The sequence below is a fragment of the Dromiciops gliroides genome, chromosome 5 (assembly GCF_019393635.1).
Source record: "Dromiciops gliroides isolate mDroGli1 chromosome 5, mDroGli1.pri, whole genome shotgun sequence".
Lineage (NCBI taxonomy): Eukaryota > Metazoa > Chordata > Mammalia > Microbiotheria > Microbiotheriidae > Dromiciops > Dromiciops gliroides.
The window spans coordinates 222010073-222032281 of record NC_057865.1 but is presented as its reverse complement, the minus strand read 5'-3'; the positions used below and the strand labels follow the sequence as shown (position 1 = coordinate 222032281).

Below are 22209 nucleotides of genomic sequence, written 5' to 3'. Positions count from 1 at the left end.
AGAGGAAGTTCCTGTGCCTGTTAGAGCGGAAGCTCCCTGTGGGTCTGGAAGATGGGCGGTCCCTAAACACAGCTCCAAGCTAATTGGCTGATAGCATTCAGGTCCATTGATTGACATGACTTGAAGGTGGTCCATCAAGGTCGGAGTTCAGATCTTCTGGTGGGACCTTCCTGACGCTGGATTAACCTTCAGCCCGGTAATTTTTTCACAACTTTTTGTCAGCAGGACAAGGAGACTGGTTAGATATGGCAGACTTCTAAAAGCAGAGAAATTTGGCCCCATACAGATGGCATCTTTTTTCACCCCACTGATTTATGTCATGTGAATTTTGGGAGTAATTATGATATGAGAAACTTTATAACTGAGAAGGGGAGGTTCAGTATATATTTAGTCCACAGCAGGAGAATCAGCCCAGGTGATTCTGAAATGGTTTTTGGGTGTGTGTGTTTGTTTGTTTAATTTTTTAAAATAAGTGTTTTATTATTTTCCAGTTACATGTAGAGATAGTTTCCAGCATTTGTTTATATATAAGATTTCCAGTTTCACATCTTTCTCCCTCCCCCCCTCCCCTAGACAGCAGGTAATCTGATATAGGTTTTTATATATATATATAACAACATTAAACATACTGAAATGGTTTTGAATTCAACGCTTGAGGTCTTGGTTGTCTTTAGGCTATTTTCTGTACCATAGGGCAAAGCTGGGGTTCTTAGGTGGCTTCCTTTAAGAGCCTGGTTACTGGAGCCCAAAGACTATGGTCAGCCCTTCCCTGGCTGTAAGGTGAGCCTGGTAAACCTGTGCTGGTTGAAGTCATTCTTTGATTGGGAATAGAGGCTTTTTCAAAGAAGTGCCCAAGGGCAGGCAACCCTTTAATGGAAACTAGATGTGGGTGTTAAGAGTTTGATGCAGGAATATGATGGTAGTTTTTTATGCTAGCTATGGTTAGGGGAAACAGGAAATGGCTAATTGGACTTGGCTTGCTGATTCCTTACACTTCTCAAACACTATTTAGAGTGTGATTTTTTTTTTCTTTAAGACAAACCCATGAATTTTATCAAGTAAATGCAAGCTTGAGACTACTTCTCAGTTATGTGTTCACTTCAACAAATATTTCAGAGTTCTTTGCCAAGCCAGTGGGCAACAAATTCGTTGTACAGAACACTCACCCCAGTCCCCATTGACTAAACTTATTTATTATGTTTGTTGTCCTGGTGTAAAAACTTATTTGGGCTGCCGCAGTGGGCACGGAACAGTTTCAGAAACTTACTGGAGACAAAGCCCACAGTGATAGAGAGTGTGAATCTCACAGGCACACACCCTTTAAATCACGCTTTGTGAGGTTGACATGTGACTGACTGATCACTACCCCTTTTAATGGTCCTTCCTTGATTTAACTATTATTGGTGTTTCTTGATGAACCAAGGGGAAATTGGTGTGATCACAGACACAGTTTGCCACGCTATGTGGCCATTATTTGACAATAATGCCCACAGCAGCTCCTCTCCAGCCGTAGTGCGTTTTCTCACTCTTCCTTTCTTTCTCCTTCCCAGGGAACATAATACCTGGGAGCCTGAAAAAAACCTGGACTGCCCTGAATTGATCTCAGAATTTATGAAAAAATACAAAAAGATGAAGGAAGGTGAAAACAATAAGCCCCGGGAGAAATCAGAAAGCACCAAGAGAAAATCCAGCTTTGCCAACAGTGCTGAAGAGATCAAGTCAAAAAAAAAGAGAGAGGTGAGCTGGCGTATCATCTTTTCTTCCTCTTTCCTTTTCTCTCTGGAACTTGTTAGGTGGGATCTGATTTCGGTCCTCTTAGCTCTCTTCCCAGAATCCCTGGTTGAGGGTGAAACACTGGAAGGAACAAAGAGCTTTCAGGGAAGAATCTTGTCTCCTGCTAGTGCCCCCCTCTGGCCGAGAGAGACACTGTGGTCCCATTTGGCTACCGCTTGCTGTTAAACTGCTCTGTGTGGTGGCTCCTCTGTAGAAGTAGAATATGATGGTCCCAGGGAGTGTGGGATGGTGAGTTTTGGTGATGGGAAAAGGCTTCCAAAGTGTCTGAAATTTTACTCTGCTCCCCTTCCTCCTTTGTTGCAAGGATCATTATCATATTTTGCTCTTTTGAGGTATTTTTACTTCTTTGATACTGTTTAACTGTTAGGCCTGGAGTTCATGTTGTATTGTTGTGTTTTACACACACACACACACACACACACACACACACACACACACACACACACACACGGCCTCCCCAAATGAAATGCTGCTTAGATAAGAACAATGCAGGTGTGTTTGACAAAGTCACTGGTTCTTATCCTAAGACAGTGGTAAAGGTCATTTCTTAGGCATCTGTAACCTTCAGCATTTTTTGGTGGTCTGGTAGAAATTTACCTTATTGGTAGGATAGAAAAAAAGAGATCGCCTTTACTCAGAATTGAAATTAATTTGAAAGATGAGGCTCTGCAAATAGGAATGTGCCATGGGTTAAGTGTCCCTCTTTATATTTCCCCCCTTTTCACTGCCTTATTTGAAGAGCTATGCCTGCACTATTCTGACAGGTGTGACCATCGTTGAGGCATGTTACTAGGGATTTCAGTGTGTCTTCCTTCTCTCTTTAGAAGGGGAAGTCTAGTGCCCTTTCTCTTCTTTCCTCTACTTCCCCCCCCCACCACCCCGTTAATTTTTCATTTCTCATGGCCGGCAAGGGTTAGCAGAGAGGGGATCCTCATAACTCATCTTAGGCTTGGTTAAAATTAGGGAGCAAAAAGTGCCTAGCACTTAGCCTTTTACCAAGCCATTGGTTGGCAGCTGCTGCTTTTTCATCCCTGTGTGGCTGTACTACAAGGAATGGCTTGGCCTCTAGCCACTGACCAGGGCACCAGGTATTCACTGGGCCAGATTCAGAATGGAGCTGACCTTGAGAACAACCCTCAGCCATCCTCTGCCTCTCACCTCCCATCTGGGGGCCCCTGGCGGCATTCTCGCTAGTGCTGGCACATGTCAGGCAGCTGCAATGATCAGTGAGTGTGTGTGTTTTAAAGGTACAGGAGGGGATTGCATTTCTTTCCTTAAACCACCACAGAAGAAATTTGTTAGTCGGCATTATGCCTGATTTAAGATTACTGCCTGTGTGATGATTTTAGCATTTTCCTCGCCTCAACTCCTTTTTAGCAGCTTGAACATTTTTCTTCCGTTTTTTTTTTCTCCTTCCCTCCCTATGTGGCAAACTGTTTTCAGCCGCCTGCTATGATTTACAGCTTAGTCCCTGCGCCAGCATTCCAGCTGTGAGCAGCTGTGTGCACATCTGGGAACCTTCTCCCCTTCATCCCCCACCCCCAAAAAAGAGCTATGTTCTTAGAGCCAACATCTCCCCTTGATCCATGGAATTTCCTTCTCAAACGAGAGTTCTGTTGGGACCTTCTGAATCCTTTATGCTTTGTTTCTCCCAGAAGAGGGAGAAATGAGTATCAAATTAAAGATTTTATTATGAAAATGAAGCACTAGAGAGTTCATTTATTCAGGTAGACTCTTCAAATCTGGTTACATGTTGCTACTCTATAGGTTAACAATTATAATCCTGTAACAGACTTGAAAATGAGCTTTTAAAAAATTCATGGTCTGTGAATTTCAACTATCAACTTACTAACAGCCAAGTTTGCAACTAGGGCTGACAATTGAGGAAGGACTAGAGAGAACATTGCATTTCAGTCAACTCTGGATAATCCCCTAGTGAATTACCAGTGACCTCATCCCTCCTCTTCTCCATCCATCCCCATCCTGGAATGTAGACTCTGAGATGTGAACCAGGAGGGGGCCTGGAGTGTAATAGGATATAGATGTGGAGGGGGTTTCTCTGCATCTCAGTGCCATAAATCCTGTGGCCATTCCTATATTAGCACAGCTAATTGTTAAGGTGACTGTTGGAAAAGTAATCTTGCAAATGGCAGGCATTATTTGTAAGTGTCTGACAGGATTCCATACCGGTAGTCCTCCACTTCTGTTGAGGAGAAATGGATTTTCTCATTGGTTCCATGGAACTAAGATGGGTCATTGCATTTAATCTGATTTCTTAAGTTTTCTAGTATTTTTTTTAAAACAACATTTTACATTGTTGTAGTCATTGTGTATGTTCATTTGATTTTTCTTTTTTATTCTTTATCAGTTCAGACAATTCATATCTCTGAATACCTCACAAAGACATTCTATTAGATTCTATTCACATATCACACGTTGTTTGGCCATTCCTCAGTAGTAGCCATCTCCAGTTTTTTATCCTGCTCTGAATACTTTGGGGTATGTGGAATCTTTCTTGTCGTTGACTTCCTTGTGGAAGGGGATCTGGGGTTGTGACTAGTGTGGTGACTTTTCTCATGTGATTCTACATTGTTCCCAGAATGGCTGGGCTGCTTCACAGTCCTACCAGCATTGGCTTAGGAGCACTGACTTGCCACAGCTTCTCTAACACTGACTGTTTTGCATTTTTTATCATCCATGTCAATTTGATGGATGTTAGGTGAACTCTCGGGGGTGTTTAATTTAATTTCTTTTATTATTGATTTGGAGTGGGGTTTTTTCCCTATGGTTGTTGACAGTTTGCAATTTTTTTATCTCTTGGAAACCATTCATATCCTTTGACCAGCTACCACCTATCTCTAACCTTTTGAAGGCAGCCCTGCCTTCCTATAAAATGTCCATCTAAAAGGACCATTGATCCAGAGCACGGTCCTTTGCAGGTAGTAAGTGGCAAGTAGAACTTCTACTGAAAGGAAGCTGAGGGCAGCTAGGTGGCACAGTGGAGTCGGGAAGACCTTTGCTCACATCTGACCTCAGACACTTAGGAGCCCTGTGACTCTTAGGTCACTTAACCCTGTTTGTGCCTCCCTTGCCTCATCTGTAAAAAGAGCTGGAGAAGGAAGTGGCAAATCACTTCAGTATCTTGACCAAGAAAACTCCAAATGGGGTCACAAAGAGTTGAACATTGACTGAAAACAACTCAACAACTGAATGGAATCGAGCCTTTCCCCAGAGTTGTCGGAGTAAATAGAAGTTTAAATAATTTGAGCTGGCAAGAATGTTCTCAGCTTAACTTAGGTTTCTCTTAGATCAGAGAAGTGGTCAAGTATGCTTTCACCCAAATTGTAATGCCTCCGTTTTTGTGTTTGTAGCAGAGCAATGATATTGCCCGGGGCTTTGAGAGAGGACTGGAGCCAGAAAAGATCATCGGGGCAACAGATTCCTGTGGAGACTTAATGTTCCTAATGAAATGGTGAGAGTCTGGGTCTCTTTAGTTCAAGCAGGCCAGCATTTACTGAGGCTCTGCTCTCACTGTGCCACAAACATCTGTCCTGTGTTCTCAGGAAGCAGAGACAAAAGAGAAACCTTTTTATCACTGACTTCAATTTATATGTAAAGTAGAGCAACATTCGGGAATATTGATCGTCTTCAGGGACCCTTAACCCTTTAGATGTTCGTAGAAAGTCCCCCAAATTAAACCGATTTCTTTTTTTTTTTTCCTGACAGTGCAACTTCACTCTTAGGACGAACTCTTCCGATAGGGCACATGCTGTTTACCAGGGTGACTATGATGTTGTTATTTGTTGTTAACTATGATTGATGTTACATAGTATTATGTAACTAGTCTTTTTTGTGGTCAGAATAAGTCACTCTGTCATGAGACCTGGTGTAGCATTGGAGAAGCCAAAGCTGAGAAAGAGATTTGTAAATGAAAAAGAAAACAACTGTTTCCACAATCAGCATTATTAAGGCCAATACTGTCCAAAGTCAGCTCATCTGGAAGAGGGAATGGCTCTTAGCAGAGAGTGTAATACTTCCCCTCACCTCTGTTCCAGCTTTGCTTTAGAAATACAAGGTGATTTATGATATGTCCTTTACCGGCCACTGCCTTCTCTCTGATTCGGAGTGCTCTGGGCTCAAGCTGATGTCTGGTCTCTAAACATTGGAGGGCTCCAGCTTGAGTACCACGAAGGAAGCTAATTACCTTAAAAGTGGTTTAATCAGTCGGCTTAATATTTTATCTGCTGGAAGAACTGGTAGTAAATTACCAAGGGGCTTGTGTTTGAAGAGCTGCTGCAGTCTATGGGGAGGAACTGGTAAAGACTGTCCCTTCTTGTTCAACCACATCTACTCCCTGCGGTTTTTAAAGTCAGATTAACTAGTTTTTCTACTTAAAGTCCAGACTTGAGTCCTTGCCCTAAGTAGGCTTTCCTTCTGCACAAGCAGCTACATTCTCCTTAACTTCCTGCTCCCCCAGTTTAATAGTCGATTTTCCTGTAAGACTGGAAAGTGTAGCACTTGCCGGCCTTTCTGCAGAACCTCATGGTTACAATGCAAGGAATATATGAAGGCTAGCTCTTGGTGCTCCGTGGTGGTGGGAGAAGGGTCATCCAGGATGTAGGGTAACTGAAATGCACATTGAACCCAGATTGACCAAAACCTATTTCCGTTTCCTTTTGGTCTTCATACCCCTTCCTCTGGTAGTGATAGTTTTAATATGATCATGAGGAGGGTAGGATCCACAGGTAAGTTAAATCAACCTTTTAATAATTAAAAACTGGCTTTGTATTTAAAAGATCACAGGGGCAGCTAGGTGGTGCAGTGGATAAAGCACCAGCCCTGGATTCAGGAGTACCTGAGTTCAAATTCGTCCTCAGACACTTGACACTTACTGTGTGACCCTGCTCAAGTCACTTAACCCCCATTGCCACGCGCCCCCCCCCCCAAAAAAAAAAAGAAAAAAAAAGATCACAGCCCTTGTGACAGAAAGTGATGATGTTCAGCATGAACTATACAATTTGGGGTTCAAGCCTAATTCTTTGTTTCTAGTTATTGGAGTAAGTCTCTCGTGATGAGGTTGAGGTTGTAAGCACCGTGAGCTCAAAGTTTTCAGTTCTCTGAATAGCCATGAATTTCACTTGTAAACAGCTCTGAGGTTTCTTCCCTCTCTCTGGAGACTAGGTACCACACAAGACTCAGGAAATGTTTGGAATTTGCCTGTCAGTATAGGAAGCTTCTACTTTCCCTTCTGCCTTGAAATAGTATTTCAGGTTGATAGTTCAAAGGGCCGGGGGTTCATATTTTTCTTGCTGAACCACATTTTTCCTCTTCACAAAATGGGTATTGTCATGCATCTCATTCTGTGAAGCTGCTCACTGTTGGCACAGCCCTTTCTTTTTGTATGCTTTTTCTGTCATTATTCTCATGCTTGTTTTCTCTCTCCAGGAAAGACACCGATGAAGCTGACCTGGTCCTTGCAAAGGAAGCCAATGTAAAATGCCCACAGATTGTGATAGCATTTTATGAAGAGAGACTGACGTGGCATGCATACCCTGAGGATGCGGAAAACAAAGAGAAAGAAACAGCCAAGAGCTAAAGCAGGGGTGGCCTCAGTCATTTCTCTTTGTATATATAACACATTCACTTCCCCACTGCCTCTCCTTCCCCTTCCAGCCCCACTACCCCTTCTGTCCTAAACACATCCATAAAAAATGTGCTTATTACTGTGCTACACAGAAGAAATGTTGGTATTGGTTCTCTCATAACATAACTGATGGTCTGATTCATGATGTGTCTCTAGTGAAGACCAGCCATTTACATACTGTGTGTAATCCGCCCCATTCTCCCTTTGCCCTGACTCCTCCCTTCTCTTCTCACCACCCCCCTCCATGCCCTCCCCTAACCTTTGCCCCAAAAGATGTTTAACTTTTTAATCATCTTAGAGTCTTGCTCTTTTTCAGGATTGGATTGGAGGGTTTTGTTACCATGGTGATCATTTTAGTTATTTGCTTTGGTTTCATCCAGTGTGTTGATGACCAACAGGCCTCAGGTGAGGTGTTGGGATAGGCTGGGGAATTTGGGAGATCACGCAGGCGATCCTCTGCCTGGTTTTTATAAAGCCACTAGCAACTACCTACCTGCTGGGCTTTCCCCAGCCCCCAAGAATGTAGTGTGCCCAGTGAGGTCCTGTGGGCCCTGCTCCCTAACCTCCCAATAGAAACACTTGGGGCTCTGGAAACATTACAAAAATATTTCCTGAAGTACCTCGGACCCCTAAACTCATGTCTTTTAGCAGGCTTTGTTTGTATCTGCAGAAGAGTCCAAAGTGACAGGATTGTTAACAGTTTGAATTGTTAGCTGTAGTGCATGTGGATGGGGAGGAACCCTAGTTCATTTTTCTTTATTATTATTATTAACATGCGGTATAAATATTACTCCTTTCCCTTCCTCTTATCTGGACTGTGTATTTATGTAGGTGTGAGTGACTACCTGGTGCTTGTGCCAAGATCCTGGGTGTTCTCATTCTCTCTCTTTCTCTCTCCCTCTCTCCATCACTGCCAATTCTTGTAGCCTCCCAAAGCATTCTTTTTAACTACCAAAGAGGCTTCAAACCATTCTCCCAACACTTTGTTCTCCTTACCCACTCCTAGGGAAGCTAGGTCTCTTATGATCCCCATTCTCTCCACACACCATCTTTAACGTGGATAAGGGGATAGCTCTCAGAGAAGAGCCATTGGCTACAGCACCAGCTATGAAGATGTGTCGTATTTAAGGTTCCAGATATCCTCACTTCCTGATGTTGGTCTCCATTTGTATTCTTTCTTTCTTTCTTTTTGGTAAGGCAATTGGGGTTAAGTGACTTGCCCAGGGTCACACAGCTAGTAAGTGTTAAGTGTCTGAGGCCGGATTTGAACTCAGGTACTCCTGACTCCAGGGCTGGTGCTCTATCCACTGTGCCACCTAGCTGTCCCTTTTCTTTCTTTTTTGATGGGATTTCCTCACTTGTTTTCTGGAATGTGACCATAGTAAGGAACTAGTTGGACAGAAGGTGGCTAGACATTTGCATCTTGACCCAACCTCCTGTTGACCTCCCCATCAAAATAGGTTCCCCTTTGGTTTCTTGGTGTAGTATAGTCATATCCTGATCCTATCTTCCCTCCCAGCTAAGAAACAGGTCGCTTCTTTTTTTCTTTGTGGTTGGGGTTTAGCAGATCAAGTAAGAAAAAGGAAAGAACTTAGGGGACCCCTAACCACAGTCCTAGTTCCTTAGAAACATAAAGAAATATTAGAATTAGCCTTAATTCCTTAGGGATCAGCTGCCCCTGGGGCTGGTTTTGGTTTTTTACACACTTAGCTCTCTGGCCAGGATCATTGCTAGATTGTTCAGAGTAAAAGGAAATAGATATCTTTCTCTAATCTGTCGATTTCTAATCATGCATCAATTCCTAGCAGTTCAGCTACTGGTCTGAGTTCCCTGAATTTGTATAAATGATCATAAACACTATACTGTACTTCATTGTAGACACCCCAGCTGTTTCTTTCTGTAGCAGCCTGATAGACAGGAATGGTGACGCTTGAGTTGGTCACCAGAAAGTGTTCCCTGTTTATATGGCAGTGTGATTTCGTGAGAACATGCACTTCCTTCCCTCCAGTGGCTGGAAAGTTTTCATCTCTTCTCTCCCTTTGCTTCCACTTAGCAGCAAGGACCTAAATAATCCAGGCACAAGAAAAATTAAGAGTTCATCATACTTGACTAGGGAGGGAGGAAGAAAGAGATGATTCAATAGGTACCCAAGGGCATTGATTAACTTACTCCTTTGTAGCAGGAAAATGGTAGGTCCCAAACCCTCTGAGCAGGTGGGATAACTCTGGGCTTGCTGCTGACAACAGTTGGGTCAGGCAATCTTCTGAATGAAAATGGAACAGCTTCTAGGAGACCTATACAAAGTTCATCAGAATCTGATGTTCTTCTGACAAATGATTCCTTGGCTGTGCACTGCTCCTCACCACTTTCATTCCCACTCTTATCCTCAGTCCTGCTTATTTTCTCCTCATTCTGTTGGATACCAGTGCCATGCTGGATCTTTGCCCATGCTGCTTTCACCTCTGTCCCTAAACCCTTAGTTCTGTGATAACTGGTTTTTCAGGAATGTAGGGAGGCCCATAGCCCCAGGCTAGGTGACTGGCTCTAGCCTCCTACTGTAGTCCAGTGGCAACAGCAGATGTCTGCCCACCACCCTAGACCTTTTTTTTTTTTTTTTTTTAAGCAGCTGGTGTAGGCTTTCTGGGTCCTTGAAAGAGTAGCTTCAGGTAAGAGCATATTTCCTTGGAATCCTGTGCCCTTGGCGGAGTTAATAGCTGTGGCTTAAACACAGCTTAGATGTCTTAGATGTTAAAAATGCTTGTTGGACTCTGGAGTTGTCATTCACAAACCAGGATCCTTCCTAATAACTGGGCTTTTAAGTCTCCCGTTCTGCCCTGTGTCCCCCAGACTAGCCAAATGGGATAAGTTTAGAGGGGGGGGTGGGGCAGTCAATTAAAGCTACAGGGCAGCAGATGGCCCCCATGTTGAGATCTTAAACTGTCCCAGCTGCTGGGAATACCGGCAGGAATAGAAGTACCTCCCTTGAGTTCAGGAAGAGCAACATCACCCCTTTCCCTCTTCTATACAGAAATCCAGTTCCTATCTGTCCTAGGAAGCTGCTAACCTCATGATTGTCCAACACTCAGATCATCTGAAATCCGAGAGATTCCTACTCGGTCCTTACACTCGTTGGCATTTTTTCTTTCAATGTGGCAGATCTATTAAAATCACTAGAAGAGCGATTTACGAATTTAAAAGGTAAATTTTACATGAAACTGTGATGAGTTGTGATCATCTGAGTTGTGCCCAATCCCTCTGGTCTGGTTCTGTGATTCTGGTGCAGAGGTCTATGAAAGCGCCCCCAACAGATCCTGTGATCTTTCAGGACTGCTCTCAATCTAAATGCATGATGTGTTCTTAGATAGTCACTAATGGCATGCTTTCAGCTTTTAATTGTTTGCTTGATGGTTGATAACTGGGAACTTGTTTTGTGGCTGGCAGAGAGTTGAGATGTTGCCACAGGTTTTTACTGCTTTGTGGAGCAGGGATTCCTTGATGTGCATGGGATAACAAGAAGGTTGTGTATACTGAGATCAGAGTCTGTTGACATTTGAGGTGCTGTATTATCCATCTTTGCAGTTGATGTCCCTAGAGCTGAGGCAACATCATCCCTAACAGCCTTTATGTTGTGGTGTAAGGGCAGATAGATGGTATTACTAAGAAGCCATGAAGGAGAAGGTGGGTCCTTGGTGCCTCTTAATTTGCTTAATGGTTCTAGTTGGTTTTGCTTGCAGTCAGCGTAAGCCCCAAAAGTCTCCTCTGGTTCAAGAGGTCCAAGCTTGAGTGGTGTTCCATCAAAGCCAGAGGAGGTTTTGATTTTGAAACCCTCTGATGGGACTGCTGGTGCTCCAGCTTGAATCAACATCTCTTTGGTGCAGCCTGGTCTTTGCCCTTAGGTGGGCCTAGTGGTGAAGCCATAGGTGAATCATAAGAATGTGTGAATGTTGTAGTCTGTGTCTTTAAGGTCCACCTCCCCTGTACTCTTACCTTGCATCTTTGGAAGGATCTCACCTTCTTTACCAGTTCTATTCACCCCGGCCCTTCTGAAGCCCGCCCTCCTTTCATCTCCTGCTCATCAGGTCAAATCATAAAGACTTGGGCGTGCATAAAACACTTTGTGCCATATGCATCAGGAAATCATTCAAGCCTATTTCTTATGTTTTTCTCGACCCTAAGGAAATGATAGATTTTAACCACTACAATTTAGAGTAGCTACAAGTTAGCTAGTAAGACTAGGTCCTTCCAAAATGTGATAGTCATTCTTCATCCCTTAGATTTGGGTCTTTGTGGAAATTTGTCTATGGGGAACATGAGTCTCTATGTTTATGTCAGGCAGGTGGTGGGTAGCTATCTCTAGATCTAGTAAGGGAGTTAAGGGGCAGGGCTGTGTGGAGGGGAGGCATTTTCTAACAGTCTCGGGGCTTAGGTTTGGGGTTAGAGGAAGCTAAAACCATTTTGCCAACTTTGCCAGAAGACTGTGTAGTCTACCTTACAGGTCATGGAAAGTTTCATAACAGGTCTGCCCCACCATTACTAGGACAGATTACTAGTGTGGTTTGTTCACTTCTCAGATTACAGGTCTTTCCATTTGTAGCCCTGCCCTAGATTCCTGGTGGTCTGGATTGAAAGCTGCTGCTGTTGGAGTACATTTGGTATGTCCCTTTACAGGGAGAGACCCAACTTGGTGCCCTTCCTACTGTTGGTAGAGAAACACTTCACATTTTGGATTATTTGTGTTCCTTAAGGTATTTTTGGCCTTATCTCCTCAGTGCCCAACTCATCGAGGTTTTGAGGTGACGATAGAGTGCCTTATGGATCAGATTGAGTATTCGAAGGTTAGAGACCTGGTTTGAGCAGCAGAGTGATTGGAATTTAGGCATTTACCTTCTGTCGAGAGTCTGCTTTATCTTCTCCAGTCATAGGGATGGATTTATGCTGATCCATTCTCTTGACTAGTCCTTTGTTACCAGTGGCATATGTCTGCAAGATGTTGGCTCTCTGTCAGGGGTTATCATAGCCTGTGACCTTGGAATAGGACACTAACAATTCTAACCAGGACTTTAACCTCTCCTATTGGTCTTACCATGAGTGGTGTGTTCTCAATTGTGCTGAGCTGATCATAGACCATATCTGTGCTTGATTCATTTGTGAAGGTAACTCAAGGCTAGAAAATGTTTTCATTCTGGAAAAGAGGACTTAAGAGCTTCTTGGTGAAATGGGAGTCTTTGACCCTTGTCCCAGCTTAGGGTCTTGACTAAAGGAGTTCCTGATACAGTTGAATCTCCATGACTTAGGGTCATTCAGGGCAGAATTGGAATAATACTTCTTTTGTCAAATTTCCCTACAGACCAGGACTTTGTCCCACACATTTTTGTGTCCGTCCTAATACCTAACATAGTGCTTTCTGTATGAGAGATGCTCAGTAACTGCCAGATTTCCCCAAACCTCGTTTGAGCTACTATCCTTGTTGTGAAAAAAACATTTATTTTGATGAATAGTTCCGTGTGTCCCTTTGGTAGCTAACTAGAACAACTTATCTTCTTTGACAAACTTTTTCCAAGCTATTCAGTACCCTCTTAAATTCCTTTCCTTGGTAGAATTTTTAAGAGTAATCAGGAGGCCTGAGGACAAGAAGGAAAAGAGAGTTAAATGGGAACCTAGATTAGCCACAAGAGCAGAGCATCTTGGAATGGGTGAAGGTTGCAAAAATATTTCCAGTTTCTTTTCCTTTCAACTGAATTTCTTGGGTTTTAATCTACCTCATTTTATCAAAATCAGTTTCTTCAGCTTGTGTCCTTGCTGCTTTCCAGGTCATCAGTGGCTGATCATTCCCTAAGGGGTGTTTTTCACTTCTAGGTGACTGCATATTCTTTTGCCTTTCTTCTCCCCATCTTTGTTTTCCTATTGCTTCCGTCCTTTTCCTGGAGCAGTCTTTTCCATCTAACTCAGTCTGTGGGAGGCAGCACTCCTAGGGCCTGTTGGCGCCAAGATTAGCAAGGGAAGGAATTTTGAAACAAGGCGTTAAGGAAGGCAAGGGCAATGACTGGAGAAACCTGTGCTCAAAGGCAGCTTCCACAGAAGGAGCCATTAATGAAGACATTTCAAAGTCAACTGATTGTGGTCATTAATGTCACAATAGATCAAAACCTCATTATCGCAGGCTCAGTAAGAGGCGTCAGTATTAATCGGAAAATCTAATAGGAAACTATTATCGAGAAATTAGGCCAAATTGAATCCAATGAACTTCCCATCTCGTTATGCTCTGTTTTGGGGTATGAACTGTGAGGCCCGATGCAAGCCCAAGTAAGTCCAGCTTGTGTGTCAGGGGTGATAGCCTCCCTGCAGCCTGAAACTAGCCAGCTAGATTGTCCTTGTTTCAAGCACCCAATTCAAAATGTTCACGTCTAGATCTTGCAAGAATTTGTTGGTTGATCTTTCTGGAACTAGCATTTCCCAAAGTTGTGTCCATTGTGTACAAACCCCAGCTGGACACTGAGAAATTTAAAGAGACAGAAATTCTCTTTTTCCTAAAAGCAGTTCAAGTGTGATTGAATCGCTAAGTTTGAGTTTGAATGTTAACGGCCTTTTTTGAGGCTGACTCTGGTGTTCCAAGTTTGAACCTAAGTCAAACCTATGGAAATGATATTTTTGCTATAGATGAGATTTCTTGCTTCAACATTCAAAGCTGATCAGAAGAACCGAGAAGAGCTGCTCTTTTTCCCTTCTTTCTAAGGCTAAATGATTGCTTGAGAAGGAAAGAAAGAAACAAGATACTGTGTCTAGTTGGGGAGAAATGAACTGCCTCATGAATTGGTGAGTTGGCCATCACTGGAGGTATTCAAGTTGGAGCTGGTTACCACTTGTTGACAGGATTCTGTTGATCTTTAGTTGTTTTGAAATTGCCACAGTAATTGGAGACGAGATGTTACAGAAAGAAGGGTGTCTTTTCTCTGGGGAGGAAGAGGAGGAGAAGGCAGCACAGGACGGTACTGACTGCTGCAGTCCTTGTCCTGCTTAACTTTGTCCAGAGATCGTTTGAAGACCTGGCAGCTCAGAATACTGCAGAGACCTTCCTCCTCCCTCTCAGAAAAAGCATCTGCTCACACATGGGTTTCTGACTAGCACATGATTTCTGACCCTGAAGCCTTTCACTACAGTACCCTGAAGAATCAGTGACTCAATCCTCTTCCCTATCCCCAGTCCTTAGTGCAGGTTTGCCTTGATTTAAGCAAACCTGATCACACATAATGGTAGATGTTAAAAGCAAATAAATTGGAGTTGAATGGAGGTAGGAGAATAATTTTTTACCTTACCAAAGGGTTTGTTTAAATAGAAAAAAAAAAGACCAACACCTGCTGAATCTGAAAGATTTGATTTCCTAAAAACAAAAAACCATGCACAGCTTTACCAGAGAGTTCTTGTGAGCAAGGACTAATCTGTCGTTCCCTATAGCTGCTTAACTGTCCGAGGTGCTCAGTAGGTGCTCGATATTTGTTGTTTGAGAACATCTTTTGTGCACACATTTCTATCATGCAAACCTTCAGAGTCCAAGGCCCACTCTAGGAAGTAGAGTAATCTCGTAGGACATGGCACAGGAGTTGGGTGTGGATGCTAGGTCTGGTGTCTGCTGACCCCCCTCAACTGACTCATAATGGATGACCTTGGGCAAGTCATTTTCTCTCACTGCCTCAGTTCCCCCATCTGCTAAATGGGGGCAATAATACTGACCTACCTCACAGGGGTGTGAGGCATTGCCAATTGCTCAAAAGTACTTTAGGATCTTTCGATGGAGAATGCTGGGAGCTGAAGTCTAAGCCTGGCCCAGGCTTTAGTCCTCATTCAACTGTCTCCAAGAGTGGAATGACTTAGCAACCCAGGCCAATTTTCTGTGTATCCCACACTCCCCTGTCCCTCTTTACCCTTTCATCAAAGCTGCTAATTCAGATGTTGACAGTGTTTTCATAAATGTTGGAGTCTAATAGCCAAGAAATAATTGTGGACTTGTAAGAGGGGGAGGCACTTTCTATTTTCTTTGTCTTTCCACAGAGAAGGTGGGGGTGTTTCTCTTGTGTTTGGATTCTAGTACCCATGGGCTGAGAGCAGAGGCCCAGACTGCCCCAAGAGCAGAAATGACCCCAACAGTTTTGATTCCATTCTTTCTTGACTATATCCATGCATTTACAACTGATCTGATCTTAGGACAGCAACATCCTTACCACCATCTTTTTGGAATCCGTTCCCAAGTTTCCTTCTGGGATCTTGTGTGCCTCCCCTTCCTATTTCCTATGTAAGGGAAGAATATGTATATTGCCACATTGGAAATAACCATTTTTAGAGTATTGTTACATTGAACACTCCCAAACTAGGGTGTTGATGCTCCCTAATATTTCATCCCAGTCATTCAGCATCTATTATCTCTTTTCCCCTAGGTTCACAAATGTGGACCTGACATTGTTTTTACTGGTCTGGTTTGGAATGACTTCTCTGGGCCCCATTTGGTTTTCCCAGACATGGGCTTATGGGCCTGGCTTTCTCAGTTTCAGGGGGCTCCTCTAGTCCCTGTCCCCAACAAGACCCATTTTTTCCTTCCTTTACCCCCCACCCTGGATCTGCAACCCACAAAAAAGCACAAGGTCTTGGCCCCTTGCTGCTGTTACACGTTCCTTTTTTGTGTTACACGGACTTTTCTCCTTGCTCTTCGCCCAGCATCGGAAATGCCAAGCACAGCTCTTGGAAAATCTGGATGTTGGAGAGTGCTCAGCCGCCACAGGCCAGGAATTAGAACTTCAACACTGGCACCGTAGCCCCTCCCAGCCTTCCCCAGAGCCTGGGAGCCAGGCTGGCCCAAGAGGTTGGAGCACCTCTGGGCACCATGCTTCAAGGTGGCTTTCAGTACCATCCAAAGCAGATTGGATTACAATTTGGAGCCAGATGTCTGGATGGAAAATGGGAGATTGAATTTTCAATGGACTTTGTTTTGTGGGGGAGTTTGGGGTGTGCTTCCTTGGTTTGATTTTAGCCAAGTCTGGCTAACTTTTTTTAAAGGAAAATGATGTATGTTACACCTTTTAAATGTAAATGTTTAAAAATAGGCATTTATGTGTTTCCATAACTGACATCCAATGCAGACCTCATTCTCTCCCCTTCCACCACCTTCCTCCTTTTCTCCCTCTTTTCATACTCTTGTATTGGTTCTAATAAATGGTTGCTTTTCAAATCTGTATCTTGGGTAATATTTTAAAGAGACTGGGTCAAAATACAGTCCTACATCCCTTCTATCGCTCATGTTCTGTTGTACCCTGTCACAGTTCCCAGAAAGCTAGTAGGTCTAAAAAGAGTTTGCTCTCTCAGTGTGGCCACAACCTGAGGAACGGAGAACTGGGTGTCTTCTAAGATGCAAGGCACTGTGCGAGGGCTATTGGAGAAATGGGGGTGAACTTGCCAATCCCTACCCACAGACAGGTGGTAGAAATAAGATACATACCAAAGGAAGAGGATTTGTGAAAGAGCCGAGTCCAGGACCCAGCTACTGATGACTAAGGTTTAGAATATTGAGCTCACCAAGTAAGTAAGTCTGTCATTGGTTATCCACACTAATGGAAGGCAACGCAAAAGAGAATAAAATGTATCACATTTGGCTATGGGACACATTTCCTTTTTGTGTTAGGCTACAATCTTGTTTTTATTTGGGAAAATATCAAAATGACTCCCTTCCCCGAGTGCACATTAGCTGTTGAGGAACATAGCCAAGAGCCTACTGGGTGGCAGTGAGAAGTCAGCGTAGGAGCAAACATACTACGGATGATTCAGATGCAGATAATTAAGAATGTGCCTATGTAGGTTGGTTGGCTTTATGGCCTGAGACCCCATAAACATGGGATAGTAGACCTGTTTGGTCCACTTCAGAGTAAGACCCTTCGGGACATTAGTCATATCCTGTTTTTTAGCCTGGGAATGCTGGTCTCCTGATCTCTTCCACCCATTTCCCCAGGGCTCTCCTTGATGCCCTTCTCTGAAGAATTGGTGCTGGAAGGATGCCTTAGAGAAATGTTCTTAACCAGGTCTTGGCACTTGTTTACTATTTGATCATTTTCAATATAATTGGTTCCTTTGTAATCCTCTGTATCTTGTCCATTTAAAAACATCACTCAGAGAAGGGGTCAGTAGATTTAAGCAGACTGCCAGAGAGGTCCAGGACACAAATTAAGAGCCCTCCCCCTGCTCCCCACCCACCACCACCTTAGAGCCCACATCCCTCTCATTTTAAGGTTAAGGAAACCAATCTGGTTATCTCTAGTCCTTCACCAAACCAGGAATAAAGCTCAGCACTCCTGACAATTCAAACATATTGTCTCCACTGTGCCCAAAGCATTGTACTAGACACAGTACAAAGAAGAAACTATTCAGGGGTCCGATTAGCTTATGAAAACATACTGGGGGATGCCACACGCACAGGTAGAATAGAAGAAAGAATATGATTAGGGCAGAGGAAAGATGAGAAAAGGACGTGGGGAAAGTTTGAGGGAAGGAAACTTTGAGCTCGAATGTAAAGTAATGGGAAATGTGGTTAGAAAGGCAGGCTGAAGCCTTAAGTACCACTAAGGAATGGGTACTTTTGCCTTGGGGTAAGAGAGAGTCCCTGATGATTTTGATGAGGGCAGTGATCCATACATGTAGAAGGTGCAGGTAGTTGGTTATAATGGTCCAGGTAAGAGCTGATCAGGGCCTGACCTGTGGCAGTATGAGTGGAAAAGTGGGAATGGATGTGGGAGCAATCAATCTAATGCTTCCTCTACTATACATACAGTAGAGGCTCATTTCCTTGCCCTGGGAACAACTGTCCATACTGTTGGCCTCAATTTCCCTCCAATATGCTACCCAGCAAGTCAGAAGTGAGTGCATCAGTTGGGCCCAGGTTCCTAGCTAGCTTATCTTTTCCCATATCCCTTTCCCTTTTTCCCTCCTTCAAACTTAGGACTAGAACCCAAGAATCCTTTCTCTCCTCACGTATAGTCATTTTGAACCCAATTGTCTTGCTTTCCACCTTCCCTTTAGGTCTACTCCAAAGTCTCCCAAACTCCCAAGAACCAATAAGATAAATGAAATGTTAGCTTGGGAAGCACAGGGTGCATGGTGGTGGTGGTGGAGACCTGTACTTTGCCCTGTCTCCCTGTATGAGTTGATGGGGCTCCAGACCGCCCCCGACAACATCTATAAAATAACAGGAAGGCTCTGCCCTCGGAGACAGTTTTAAGAGCTGGGGCTACCTAGGCATGTAATAGTCAAAGGCAGTTGCATACACGGCTGTCGGTCAGTGAGGGCATTATAGTCTTTGGGAGATGCTGCAGCTGGTGACTAGTGGATGAGGAATGTGTCCACTCTCCAGGTGCTAAGTGAGAGGGACAAGGGGGATTTGAGAGGAAGCTCTGAAAACTCCCAACCTGCTCTGAAGGAACAGATAAAGGTTTCTTTTGTTTGTTTTGGTTTTTTTTTAAATTAATCAGAGGCAGGAGACTGAGAGTCAATACTATTTTGGATCCCATCTTTCTCCCTCTTGACCCTCCTTAGCCCTCTCTCTTCTCCTTTTCCTCTGCTCTCCCCTCTCTGCAGATGTAGCCTCTTGCTTTCCAATCGCCATTTCCCTCCTTTCTCGCTGGCTGTGTCTGAGTATCTGTTATCATTTTTTTTTGTCTCTGTCTACTTCTGGGTCTCTATTGTTCCTGCCTGTCTCTGTGTTACTCATTTCCTCGATGCTTCTGGGCTCCAAATCTCTCTCCCTGTCTTCATTCCTCCCATCCTCCCTAAATTCCACAAGCAACCCTTATTTTGAAATAATTACTTTTCTCTTTTGTCCTTATGTTTATCCCTTACCTTCCTATTCCTCAATCCTCTAAAACAACAACAAAACAACCTGGGGCCCCTTTAAGAGATCCCTCCACCCCTTTCCCATTCAACCCTAGAAACAGGTGCATCTCTCCCAGCATGTAAATGGAACTCCCCACACAAGCACACCCTGGTTCAGGAGAGATGATGGTGTCTCAACAGCCTCATCATTCCTAACCAGAGAAAAACCTTATTTGCTTAGGAGCCAGAGAGAGTAGGAGAGATGCCGAAAACTGAACTTAATGAGGAATTTGGGGGCCATTGAAATAGGAGTGTTTGGGGTTATTTTTCTCCCCCTCTCTTTTGTTCCCCTTTTCTCTTGGTGTGTGTGTGTGTGTGTGTGTGTGTGAGATGCTGAGGTATCAGCCACAGATGATGCAGCCTCTGAAATTGCTCCTCCCTTTGCACCAAACCCTGGAGGGGGAAGGGAGCCTTGTAGTGTGCCACAGATTGGTCCAGGAGCTCTAGGGTTCCCCCTCTCTCCCGTTCCTTCTCAGGGGCCCTGATCCCTGCTTCCAAACCTGTGCTTTTGTTTTCTGACCAGAACAGAACAGAAGAGTACTTGGTTCTCAATGGGCCGTTTTCCCTTTCCCCGCCCCCAAGCTCCCCATCACCCTTCTTAGCATTCCAGGCATGTCAGCTCACCACAGAGCTGGGGAAGAAAGGGGATGGGGCCCTGGGGATTCTCTTCATTGTGGAAAAGGGCTGCTAGTGCCTGGGCTGGGCCCAGTTTCCTTTCTTTTTGTCCCATGACCAAGAGAAAAACTGAAAGATGCTTTCTCCTTTCAATGTCCTTCCTTTCCTTCCCTGTCCTTTTCCTTGGCCTCTCTCTCTGATGGAGTGTTGCGGAATACCAGGAGAGGTGGGTAGGGGATGGGCAACACTGAGAAGGATCAGAGGCAGGCAGAACAGTAAGAGGACAGCAAGAAAGGGGGCAGAACTAGGGGAGGATACGGGGAAAGCAGCAGGCCCTGGAGTGGTTGGGACCAGGCTTTATAGGGAAAACAATGGGGAGGGGATAGGAGCAAGAAGGCTGAGGGGAAGAGGGACAAAAACTAGGGAACTCTTGGACAGAGAGAAGAAATCAGCCTCCCTAGATTGGGTCTCTGAGGAGGAAGGACATTTCCCATTTCCACCAGCCCCTCCCTTTTAGAAAAAATGTAAGGACAGTGCCTAGCACCTAGTAGGTGCTTAATAAATGCTAGTTGAGGGCAGCAGTGGATAGAGCACCAGCCCTGGAGTCAAGAGGACCTGAGTTCAAATCCAGCCTCAGACACTTGACACTTACTTACTAGCTGTGTGACTTGGGCAAGTCACTTAACCCCAATTGCCTCACCAAAAATTAAAAAAAAAATGCTAGTTGACACCTCCCAGAAGACAAACACACCCAGTGGTTTTTGTTTCTCAAATTAATAAATTTGCCTTTTAGAAAATTTCATAACCCTTGAAGTAATTGGTGACATCTGGGGGTGTTTTGACACCAAGCTTTGGGATTTGCTGGCCTATAGTTCTGTCCATCTGTTCCTAATTTCATCAGTTCTTTCTCTGCCTCTGCTTCTCCATCCATTTTCCCCTTCAGATGAATTCCCTAGAGCTTATTCCTTTCCTCCTCTGGGTCTCCTCCACCCCAGCCCACAGGGGCTGACAAGACAGGCAGGAATTACTTCCCATTTCTCCCCAGAAGAAAGAGTTATGGGTGCCTATCCTGGCTGCAAGGAAGAGAAAGAAAGGACAGATTCTGGGATAATGAGAAAGACAGAAAGTTGACTTCACCTAACCCAAGACTCCCTGTTTTACTTTCATTTGTGTCTAACAAAGATTAGGTATCCATGGGGGCTTGGGAAAGAGGCCACAGGCTCGGTCTTGGGCTAGGTGAAGGGGTAAACTTGATTTTCAAAAATCTTTATATAATTATTTGTAATCCTGTGGGTTTTATTTTGTGCATTTAAAAACATTTTTTTGAGGAGCCCATAGGTTTCTATAGACTGCCAAAGAAGTTCAAAACACACACACACACACACACACACACACACAGAAGAGGTTAGGAGCCCCTGGGCTAGAGGAAGTCAGAGGGTGGGAAAACAGGAAGCTCATGGGCTGATGGGCTGTAGGGAGATGGATGAGGGAAAGACAAGAGGGAGAATCACCTCCCCCAAACCGCTCCCCATTAGAGCAGCCTTCACCAAGGAAGCTCTCCCTAAATAGCAGGAAGGAAGGTTATTTAGGGTTAGGATTATTGCCCACGGCAGAACCTGAAATTCCAGTGTGGCTCCCCTCCACTCCCAATTCCAGAATAGGTGTCTGGAGGAAAGGTCTGAGAGTCCGAGGTATGAGCCCATAGAAGAGATGTTTTATTGGCCAGGTAGAAGCATCACCCCAGGCCCCAGAGAAGTTAGCTCAGGGTGTGGCAACTCCTTTTCTTCTCCCCGGAGCGAGTTCAGTTTCAGCTTTCCCTGGAGCCTGAGGAGACAAGGAACAAGCAGCCTTTTTCCAGGAAATGATGAGTCTAGGGGAGGGGGCGCTGCAGTCGGCCCTGTATGGATCAATGTTCCAGTGACATGATTCTGATGCCTCAGCCCTCAGTTTTCTTTTTTTCTTTTTTTTTTGGTGAGGCAATTAGGGTTAAGTGACTTGCCCAGGGTCACACAGCTAGTAAGTGTTAAGTGTCTGAGATCGGATTTGAACTCAGGTCCTCCTGACTCCAGGGCCGGTGCTCTATCCACTGCGCCACCTAGCTGCCCCTGCCCTCAGTTTTCTACAGAAGTGGAGGTGGCAGCAGCCATTTGGATCACCTCAAACAGCCGATGATCCAAAGAGCCTCGACACATTTGGAATGAATGCATCACACTTGTGTGATGGATAGATAGATAGATAGATAGATAGATAGA

At 44.3% G+C, this 22209-nt stretch overlaps 1 protein-coding gene across 5 annotated transcripts in view; it reads left to right on the top strand.

The window, feature by feature from the left end:
* The window catches only part of CBX5 (chromobox 5), a 32964-nt gene extending 22803 nt beyond the window's left edge, over nucleotides 1-10161 (top strand). For 3 of the 5 annotated variants that reach the window (XM_043965615.1, XM_043965616.1, XM_043965617.1), the window contains exons 3-5: nucleotides 1551-1737; nucleotides 5166-5266; nucleotides 7240-10161. In XM_043965615.1, coding sequence (XP_043821550.1) covers nucleotides 1551-1737; nucleotides 5166-5266; nucleotides 7240-7390 — 439 coding nt within the window. In that variant the 3' untranslated portion in view covers nucleotides 7391-10161. Of the gene's footprint in view, nucleotides 1-1550; nucleotides 1738-5165; nucleotides 5267-5520; nucleotides 5576-7239 lie in introns of all 5 variants that reach the window. The other 2 variants (XM_043965619.1, XM_043965618.1) reach the window with 2 other exon arrangements.
* Nucleotides 10162-22209: the final 12048 nt, after the last annotated feature.